The sequence below is a fragment of the Salvelinus alpinus genome, chromosome 2 (assembly GCF_045679555.1).
Source record: "Salvelinus alpinus chromosome 2, SLU_Salpinus.1, whole genome shotgun sequence".
NCBI lineage: Eukaryota > Metazoa > Chordata > Actinopteri > Salmoniformes > Salmonidae > Salvelinus > Salvelinus alpinus.
The window spans coordinates 31669527-31680838 of NC_092087.1; the positions used below are offsets into that span (position 1 = coordinate 31669527).

The 11312-nt window shown below is 44.4% G+C and overlaps 1 protein-coding gene across 9 annotated transcripts in view; it reads left to right on the forward strand.

The window, feature by feature from the left end:
* Window positions 1–7077, forward strand: part of LOC139558886 (forkhead box protein P4-like) — a 168172-nt gene extending 161095 nt beyond the window's left edge. For all 9 annotated transcript variants that reach the window (XM_071374402.1, XM_071374415.1, XM_071374423.1 and 6 more), the window contains 2 exons: window positions 728–903; window positions 1088–7077. In XM_071374402.1, the coding sequence (XP_071230503.1) occupies window positions 728–903; window positions 1088–1244 (333 nt within the window). In that variant the 3' untranslated portion in view covers window positions 1245–7077. The remainder of the gene's footprint in view (window positions 1–727; window positions 904–1087) is intronic.
* Window positions 7078–11312: the final 4235 nt, after the last annotated feature.

Below are 11312 nucleotides of genomic sequence, written 5' to 3' on the forward strand. Positions count from 1 at the left end.
GCCTGTCCTAGAAAATCAATTTCAGTGCCACTCCTAACACTCCTATCACACACACACACACACACACACACACACACACACACACACACACACACACACACACACACACACACACACACACACACACACACACACACACACACACACACACACACACACACACACACACACACACACACACACACACACACACACACTCTCTCTCTCTCTCTCTCTCTCTCTCTGGGCGAACCAACCATCACATCTCTCTCTACCCCCCTAACCCACCCCGACTCAAACCAACCAGCACATCTCTATCTACCCCCCTAACCCACGCCGACTCAAACCAACCAGCACATCTCTCTCTACCCCCCTAACCCACCCCGACTCCACATTCACACACACCAACAAGCCTGCACATAGTGTACCATTAAACCCTTGAGCAGTGAAGTGTAGAGTGCAGGAGCCCCCTAGTGGTTGTAAGGGGTTAACCTGAAAGTGTAGTCACCCTGCCTTGCTCTAGTCTTCAGCATTACTCAGTATCAGCAAGATCTCAACAGGACTCACCAGTCTAAGCATCTCTATTGCCTCATAAATCTATGAGTCCTTCATACTAACAAAGTGTATTTGTGGATCCATAAGTACTTGAAGTCTATTTGGATGTGTGTGAGTGTCTTTTAAATGAAGTACCATTGTAAACAATGGTTATTGTAATGTAAACCTGTGTGTTTCTGTCTGTGTTTGTTAGGCGGCCCTTGCAGAGAGCAGTCTGACTCTGCTGAACAGCCAGGGCCTGGTTAACCCCTCCTCTGCCGCCAGCCTCAACATGCTACACGGGATGGGTCACAATGACGTCAGCTCCACTGTGGAACAGGTCAACAGCAACGGCAGCTGCAGCCCTACACTCAGCCCACAGCAGTATGGGTAAGACACACACACTCCTCACACACACTCACACACTCTCTTTCTCTCCCTCTCTAATGCGTCTCTCTCTCTCTCTCTCTCTCTCTCTCTCTCTCTCTCTCTCTCTCTCTCTCTCTCTCTCTCTCTCTCTCTCTCTCTCTCTCTCTCTCTCTCACCCTCTCTAACCCGTCCCTCTGTCTCTCAGACACCAGATCCATGTGAAGGAGGAGCCCACTGAGGTTGAGGAGGACAGACGCTCCGTGTCGCTCATGGCAACTATCACTCATGGCAACATGGCATTGCCTAGCGATCGAGATGACCGAGATTTGGAGGATGAGCTTCCAACCGACGAGCTGGAGTAGGATTGGAAGAGCTTAACCAGTGGGCGGGACTTTGAGGTTTAATCCCGCCCCCTCCATTGGAGGGAAGAGAAATTATGACACATAAAAAATAAGATATAGAGTTTTTTTTTTAAGTATGATTTCTTTTAAAGCAAGAAACCAACAACAATGAGAAACTTCAAACAGGGTTAGACCTCCGTTATGTACCGATGCAAAAATAACACTCTGGAGCATTGCTTTATCCCCACACGTTTTCACCCACCTCACCCCAACCCTCCTCCCCCACCCTATGAGCAGCGTATTGCCAGAGAGACAGCTCTCAGTGGTGATATGGAGGCCCCCTCTTCTCTTCTCCTCTGTCCTCCTCTCCCTGCTGATTGTGACAGATGGTCTATCCACCCTACAGTCCTTTAGTGCTGGTAGTTTGATGTTCACACCAGTTAAATATACATACAGGTGTGTGTGAGGGAGAGTGTAGAGACACACACACCAGATCATGTATATATATTTTGGAACAGTCACCAGGATGTGTATACTTCTCCTCCGATCCTGTCAGTCGCTTTTTATTTTCTTCTGTTAACTGAGAGAGAAGGAAAGACAGTTGTAGTTTTCTCAAAGATTACCCCACATCTGCTCATCAGAAACCAAGCGTACAAGCCAGTCAGTGATCCATAGGTGAGACTGAGACTGAGACTGGATGGCAGGACTCTGCAGCCCATGCCAGACAAGACTCTCTCTCCTCCTTATGCCAAACACAGAATGAAGAAATCCCCACCAAACAGATTTCAGGAAGAGGACCCTTTGTTGCATTAGTCCTTCTTCATGCATGATAGAGTGATGGGCCCAGGCCACCATGAGAGAGAGAGAGGGAGGGAGGGAGCATCCACACAGCGATATCTGAATAAAATGGTTGAGGATTATGGAATACGAAAAATGTTACATCCAAAAAGTGGTATCTTTTTCACATCTTTTTTTATTTGATGGTTTCTTTGTTTATTTTTTAGGGTCAATATTTCCATGGTGATATAATTCTGTTTCAAAGTGTATTTTGTCGTTTTTTTTGTTTTTATTGACTCTGCTGGTTCACACCATTCTATACTAGTATTGTCAGCCAAGAAAGCGTTGTTCCAAAAATACCCAACCCACCCTCCGCTGAATACCTTGCTGTGTGTCTGGGTGTGCCTGTTTAGATGGCAGGAGATTGAGAATAGCACTTAGGATCTGGGGCCTCAGCTCCTGAGAACACTCACTCATTATCCCCACAGTTTATCAGGCATTTGTATTATTCCTTTTCAACTCATTCCTTTTGATTTTATCTTCTCGTAGTTAGTTGAGAAACATCAGCTGTGATACAAAGCAATGCTTTAAAAAATATATTATTACGGTCAGAGAATACCTCATCCCACAAAGGTTCCATCTGGAACTGTGTCCAAAATGTTAAAGAAATAAGGGGAATTCTTTCTGCGGGACACCAAAATGTGGCAACCCAGTTTCAGTTCAAAGTTCTATTGTTACTATAGTTACTGTATAGAAGCTATCTGCAATTCACTGTGTGAGTTGGACTAAAAGAATAGCACGTGAGATTACAAATCTTTTGTTTTCAGTGAGCATAAAAGCATTACCTTCTCTGCAGTGCCATACCAAATTTAAACACATTATTTTAATGTATTTTCTGCTTTTTTCCCGTTTTATTTTTGTTACAGGTAACCAAAGAAATGTGTAGAAAACCAAAAACCCTGTAGTTTATTTCCCCTTTTGAGTTTTTCCTCTAAAGAACTGGCCAGAAGACAACCAACACCTGAAATCTAAGTTATCATTGTATTATCGTAACTCCTGCGTTGAATTTGTTCATGACAGTACTGACCATTCCAAAAACCAAAGTATAAAATGCAAAATAGAATTTGGTGATGTTAAAAGCTTTTTACATACGTGTTAACTGGTGCGAATGACGACTCACGTTAGGTGTGCTGTGGTAGAAGGCCAAAAACAGTATTAACAAACAGCCTCTTGCAGTTCCTTCGATAAAGAAAGAAAGCGCTTAGGATTTAAATGTGTATCTCTCCATGCTCAGGCTACCTGTGTTTCAAACACAACCCTAAGAGAGGCTCCGCTGTGGGCAGGCCTAAGATGGGCTTTACAGTTAAAGATGGCAAATAATTATCTTACCCTCATAAGGCACTTGAACACAACATTTATATCCCTTTATGTGACACTAGAAGCCAGCAAAAAAACAAACTGTGGGCTGTTGTCAGTTGTCCATTAACCGGGATACCGGGCCAAAAAAAGACATTGTTATTGCACTGCAATAATGCATGTTTGGATTCATTTCCTCAACCAAAACAATGCTTTCATTGTGAAACTCAACACTATAAATTCAAACATCCCTTCTTGCTATGCAGCAGAATGTTATCTTCTTGACCCGGGTACCAGTTAGACTGAATAACGAACGGTTTAGCCGTGAACGGTTTAGCCGTAAACGTTTTACTTACTGTACCTTCTGTACTGCTCACCTACAGTATACTCTAGCAGACACAACAGTTTAACAAATACCAAAAAGGACAAGTGTTATAATACATAGGAACAATGATAATTGTTGACTCCTATATTGTCTTCATGCTCTCACATTGCTATAGAAACCCCTTCATATCCCCAGTCTCAGATGTGCTGTGAGGAGTTGTGATAAAGACCGTTTGAAGCTGGCTGTCATCCCAAACATCACACCAATGGACAGGGGGGGCTGTTCAGAACAGACATACCATTATGACCACTTGTGACACAGCAAAGAGGGAACAACTGACAAACGACAAAATCATACCAATGTAGAAGGAACACGCCAAGGGACATGTCAACTTATGTATTTTTTTCTAAAACAACATTCGGGGAAGTTTTGTCAAATCAACTCTTCACTTCAGACCATTTGCTTTCTTTTTTAAATAGAGGAGTCTTTGTATTAACTTCCTGTGTAAAACAGCACTGTCTCCTGTCTAAGTAGGGTTCTGATGCTTCACGTCATCAGATTGATTTATAACAAACAAAGTGGGAGAGGGACACCTTGAAACGAGAGTAAAAACCAAAAATAACACTACCTCCTTTTCAAAATGGTTCACACAATAAAAGCAAATGGGAGACTGGAGACCCTAAATATTTCTGTTTTTTTCCCCATTCTTCCTTAATAATAATAGTGAAATATACCAAAACACAGCTTACTGTTACTACACATTTTGTGGGGCTGAAAAAGCTTGTCTGGCTATCTGGACTCCAAATTCACGAGCGTGAGCGCAAAAACAAAGAGACTTTACAACAACGTTGCATCCCGTTAAAGATGACTACCTCTCCTAAAACCACAGAGAACCGGTGCGTTCTCCTAAGAGTGAAGAGTGAAGTGGTTTAAAAGGTCTACTCTCAGCTGGGTATTATTGGCTGTCTCTGTGCTTTCATTAGCATATGGCTCCGTGAACAGCCTCTTAATTGGGTGCTCTAATTGTATGCACGCATATTGATGAGCAGGCTTTGCCAGCAGCCAATGATAGTCCGGTCGTTAGCGGCGATTCAATGGGGCAGGAAGCTGATTGTCAGGAGGGAGGAGGGGCAGAATATATCAGTGCCCGGCACCCGCCAGTGGGCCACACACACACTAGTGCCCGCCACACGCCAGTGGGCCACACACACACTAGTGCCCGCCACACGCCAGCGGCCCGCACTTCACATTAATGCAGAAAACGGCTGTAAGATGGCAGCGATAAAAGACACACTCTCTTACAGTCTGTAGTCAGTGTTCAGTCCAAAGGGCCCTGAGTACCAGTCAGAGAGCTGGGAATATAATCCCTGTGACATGGAGCTTTCCCCTCATGGTGAATAGTGGCTGCTGTCACTAGGAGCCGGGCCCCTGGTGGCCCCTGTGGTTCAGACAGCTGAGGAGAGGCTCTGAGTAACTGAAGATACTATCCAAAGACAAACACAGAGCTTACTGTACACTGTACATCCTCAATCGCCACTCGCTGGGAGACGGGCAATAATAACACACGCTTACAAAGGAATTTATCATTACTACTATTATTATTGTTATGATCCAAACTCTCATGAATGAGGAACTGCTGCATTCAGTAAATATAAATGAATTATCGTGCTTTAAGGTACACCTGTAAACCACGCTGTTTTATAAAGATGTAGATTGACATTCGTTGATGGTGTTGACAGATCGTCATAGACGGTTCTGTTCCTTCTCCGGCTTTGCTGTTATGATGTATTATTGTATATTAACGCTTGGCTTAGCTCTCGAGGGCATTCTTTCCCATTATGTCTTTTTGATTTTCTGTTGTGTTCATTTTCTGCACCTGTTTAGCTATTGTAAAGCTTCCAGCTCTGATTCCTATACTGTATTGCTAATGCTGAAGTGTATGTATTTGATCATATTAAGTGCTGCAGGTATCTGGGTTTAATCGTTTTTGTTTTGTCCTTTTTTTCAGTTTTCTTCATAAAAACGTCTGGGACGATGATTTTTTAAGTGTATTATCTCTAAAAAATTAAATAATTAAAGTTAGATAAGTGGTTTAGGTAACACCTGTTTGTATATTTATCTTAGCTAGGTCTATTTTGATACTTTTGTCTCTGTACTGCATTTATGCATTTTTAAGGAAAGAAAAAGAAAAACTTACTGAAAACGATGTAAAAAGTTGACTTCATTATGTATTGATGATACCTCAGAAGGACTTTTCTCTAAGACAGGACCAAAACCTCAGAAAAAAAGAGAGAAAAATAATTGAAGAAATGATGTTGCTTTTGAAGATGTAGCAATGTTGAGGTGTCGTTTTTGGTCCTTAAGGTGCCAATATGTGTCCTCTGATCCCTGACCCCAGTCATTCCTGGTGACCTTTAAGCCTCACAGCTGTCAATCACTCCACAGGGCAACTGGGCGTGGCCCTGAGTCACACACCTGGTGACGTTTGTCCAATCAGAATCTTTGTTTTCTTGTATTCCCAAACACACCGACACACACACAAACACACACACACATTCTAATGGCTTTCAGAAATGCAGTTCATCTTCAGTCATGCACTGAAGGTTTTGTGAGTGGCCGTGGCACATCAGCTAACAGACTACCACAACCGTAACCAAACCAAGCCTTTGCTCTAGAGCAACACCAAGGTGAATGTCCTGTATTAGCAACGTAATATACCACACGCTACTTCCCATACCTCGAACCATTCTACGCTATCCCCATCACTATCATCTCTCAGACGAGCACTCTTCCTATTGGATCATTAGTGACTCCGGGGTCCTACTTGGGCCCGCCCCCGCTCTATGATTGGACAGCTCTGAGGTGTCATGTCGAGGAGAAGAGGTCTTAAAGGGGTGTTGCCCGAAGGTATTATTAACTTCTCGGCCCAGAAAAACGACCACTTCAGCTCTCCTCTGGTTGTATCTTAGGAATGTGTGTACATTTTCAGCAGTGACTCTCTGTAACGTTACTTAGTTTCAGTTTACCTGTTTACCTCTCTTTTATCTTTTTATTTCATTCTGTTTGTTTACTTTGTAAGTGTGACCCAGGCGAAGGGGTACAGTAGGAGCAGGCGGTGGTTTTTCAGACGGTCTAAAAGAGGTTTAAAAAAAGGCAACTGCCACCGAGACCTTTGCCCTTTCCCCCTTCCCTGGGTGGCCATGTAATGCCAGTCACTGCCCCTTTCCTCATGCTGTATAAAACACACACATATATCTGTGTATTTGTAACCTGAATCTTCTTGTGTCTGTCCATGCAGACAATAAAACAGCTGTACAGTAGATCTAGTTGCATGTAATCTGTACTAATTATTGACAATGGCATTATAAAATGCAATAAAATACTTATTACACTGTCTGACTGTGTCAGCGTGATGTCCTTTATCTGGCTAGGTGGAAGGAGACTGCCCTTACGTGCACACACACATACACTCACACACACACACACACACACACACACACACACACACACACACACACACACACACACACACACACACACACACACACACACACACACACACACACACACACACACACACACACACACACACACACACACACACACACACACACATATACACACACACACACACACACACAAACACAAACACACACGCACACACACACACACACACGCGCGCGCGCGCACATAAAGATTCATCCTAGAGGTAAAGGGATGGAGCCATAGATCAAGCAAGTGCCTACCTCATACTGTACAGCTGCCTACACCATAGCTGTATCCACTACTCCCTCTCTCTACTCCTGCACTTCTCTTTCTCCCCCAGCTCACCAACGTTTCACACTTACAGAGTTTTAGAAATAGTTCCATTGTGTGTATAAGAGAGGGAGAGAAGAAGAGAGGGAAAGAGGAGGGAAATGTGCTCTGAATCAGAGTGGCAGGCAGGGCGAGGCCTCAGAACAAACACTGGCTCTGGCAAGGAGCACACACACACAATAGACACTCACACACAATACACACACACCAACACAGCACATACTGTAGGTGGACTCACTCATCACCCCATCATTATTGAGGCAAAGGGACAGAGTGTGAGAGCAGGGCTCAGTTAGTGTGTGTTGTGTGTGTCAAGGGAACCATCTGGACTAGTAAAGGTATGGAGTCTGTCTGCTGAGAGACATTCCATCCTCTACCAGTCTGGCATTTAGCTGATGACATGTATCAAATCATATTCACCACTTTGACTGCATGACGTAGTGCTCACCTTGTTTTCCCCTCAGTTGTAGTGGTCACCTTGTTTTCCCCTCAGTTGTAGTGCTCACCTTGTTTTCCCCTCAGTTGTAGTGCTCACCTTGTTTTCCCCTCAGTTGTAGTGCTCACCTTGTTTTCCCCTCAGTTGTAGTGCTCACCTTGTTTTCCCCTCAGTTGTAGTGCTCACCTTGTTTTCCCCTCAGTTGTAGTGCTCACCTTGTTTTCCCCTCAGCTGTAGTGCTCACCTTGTTTTCCCCTCAGTTGTAGTGCTCACCTTGTTTTCCCCTCAGTTGTAGTGCTCACCTTGTTTTCCCCTCAGTTGTAGTGCTCACCTTGTTTTCCCCTCAGTTGTAGTGCTCACCTTGTTTCCCCCTCAGTTGTAGTGCTCACCTTGTTTTCCCCTCAGTTGTAGTGCTCACCTTGTTTTCCCCTCAGTTGTAGTGCTCACCTTGTTTTCCCCTCAGTTGTAGTGCTCACCTTGTTTTCCCCTCAGTTGTAGTGCTCACCTTGTTTTCCCCTCAGTTGTAGTGCTCATTTATCAGTTGTGTGTGTCTACATGCTCTAATATCACAGTGGTAACAGTGAGGAAGTCCTCAGCCTTCTCTCTCCTGACCCTTATCCAGTTTTGTGTTTCCGCCCTAATGGTCAATGTTAGGGTTTGGGAAGGGTAAACTGATACTAGTTCTTCCTTGAGTGAGTCGGTCAGCAGCTGTTGCTGTGATACAGTGTGTGGCCACCAGGAGGGGTAAACAAACCAGACAACAGAAGCAACTGCTTCCAAACATGCAGCCTGAAGGACACTGGGCCTGTTCACATACTGTTGACATGATTCCTTCCTAGTAGACACACAGCCAGGAGGACACTGGGCCTGTTCACATACTACATTCTACCTTCACTCTTTCCTTCCTTCCTTCCTTCCTTGACCACTGATCTGGTAATCACTGATCTGACCAGGTTGGATTGGTGAAAGCCATTGGATGTAGGTCTTTTATTTTCCTATCAGTGGATCCTTTAACCGTACACAGCCAAGACATGATTGAGAGATAATATAAAATCAACTTTATTGTTCCTGAGGGAAAATTGAAATGGACATGTAATCACATACAAAAAACATACAGTAGAACATTTAGACCAGACCAAGTATGATCTTTAACACATACAGTAGAACATTTACACCAGACCAAGTATGATCTTTAACACATACAGTAGAACATTTTGACCAGACCAAGTATGATCTTTAACACATACAGTAAAACATTTAGACCAGACCAAGTATGATCTTTAACACATACAGTAGAACATTTAGACCAGACCAAGTATGATCTTTAACACATACAGTAAAACATTTAGACCAGACCAAGTATGATCTTTAACACATACAGTAGAACATTTAGACCAGACCAAGTATGATCTTTAACACATACAGTAGAACATTTAGACCAGACCAAGTATGATCTTTAACACATACAGTAAAACATTTAGATAAGACCAAGGATGACCTTTAAAACATACATAGTAACAGGTTCCTTTTAGTCACAATGTTTCATTGTGGATCCAAATATGCTGTGTTAGTCAGAAGCAACTCGCACCACAGATACATTCAGACCCAATTACTGTGCGTGTGTGTGTGTGTGTGTGTGTGTGTGTGTGTGTGTGTGTGTGTGTGTGTGTGTGTGTGTGTGTGTGTGTGTGTGTGTGTGTGTGTGTGTGTGTGTGTGTGTGTGTGTGTGTGTGTGTGTGTGTGTGTGTGTGTGTGTGTGTGTGTGTGTGTGTGTGTGTGTGTGTGTGTGTGTGTGTGTGTGTGTGCGTGCGCATGCGTGCGTGTGTGTGTGTGTTAGTCAGAACTCCCTCAACCCTAAAAGACTCAGACAGCCACTGGGTGGAGGTGTGTTATTCCAGCCCAGCTGAGAGAGATTAGGTTCCTTTCTCTACCTCTCTCCCCCTTCTCTCTCCCCCCTCTTCTCTTCCTCTCTCCTTCCCTACCTCTCTCCCCCTTCTCTCTCCCCCCTCTTCTCTTCCTCTCTCCTTCCCTACCTCTCTCCCCCTTCTCTTAACCCCCTCTTCTCTTCCTCTCTCCTTCCCTACCTCTCTCCCCCTTCTCTTAACCCCCTCTTCTCTTCTTCTCTCCTTCCCTACCTCTCTCCCCCTTCTCTCTCCCCCCTCTTCTCTTCCTCTCTCCTTCCCTACCTCTCTCCCCCTTCTCTTAACCCCCTCTTCTCTTCCTCTCTCCTTCCCTACCTCTCTCCCCCTTCTCTTAACCCCCTCTTCTCTTCCTCTCTCCTTCCCTACCTCTCTCCCCCTTCTCTTAACCCCCTCTTCTCTTCTTCTCTCCTTCCCTACCTCTCTCCCCCTTCTCTTAACCCCCTCTTCTCTTCTTCTCTCCTTCCCTACCTCTCTCCCCCTTCTCTTAACCCCCTCTTCTCTTCTTCTCTCCTTCCCTACCTCTCTCCCCCTTCTCTTAAACCCCTCATCTCTTCTTCTCTCCATCCTTCATTCTCCACCTCTTTCTTTCACTACCTTTCCCCGTCTTCCCCATCTCCCTCTCCTCAGGGTTTAAAACATGCCCGTAAGCGTATCTGTAAACCTCTGCGCGCCACTGTGGATCTGTTGCCACAGGGATGTTTTTTATACTGTTCAATGTTTTTGGAAAGTTGAAACTTTATTTAATCTGGTGCTTTTTGTGAACTGTTCTGTTAGTCACGAGGGAGGAAATGTGTTCTTGGCACTTAAATCCCTGTAAAGTTTGGTTAGGGAGAGACCCTGTCGTATGCATACTAAAGACGCACAAACATACACTGCCGCATGCATACTAAATAGAAACTCTGTACAGTACACAAGGTGAGCCAAGGTGCAGGGGCGACACACAGACGTCTCATTCTTGGTTCAGTATTGTTTGGCGTAGACATGTAACTCATTTATATTAAACTATTTCTTATTATTATCTGGAGAGAAGTACTGTACAAGCCTAACCTCTTTAGGAGTGGAGTTGATGTGTTTGTGTGCATTCTATTGGCTTGTGAATTTATGTGCTTATGTAACAGGTGTGTATGTGTATGTGAGCATGTATTTATGCATTCATGCTGGTTCGCATGTGTGTGTGCGTGGTACGTGCGTATGAGTGTGTGTGAAGGTGTGTGTGTTAGAGGAAGAGGATAAAGCCTCTCCGGCAGGGCCGTGGCTAGCTATTAGCTGTAGCTCTGAGAGGAACACTGAAACACTGAGGTCCAGGGAGACCTTCTGAGTCCAGCTCATACTGTACAGAGACCTCTCGCTGCCTCTGTGTGTGTGTGTGTGTGTGTGTGTGTGTGTGTGTGTGTGTGTGTGTGTGTGTGTGTGTGTGTGTGTGTGTGTGTGTGTGTGTGTGTGTGTGTGTGTGTGTG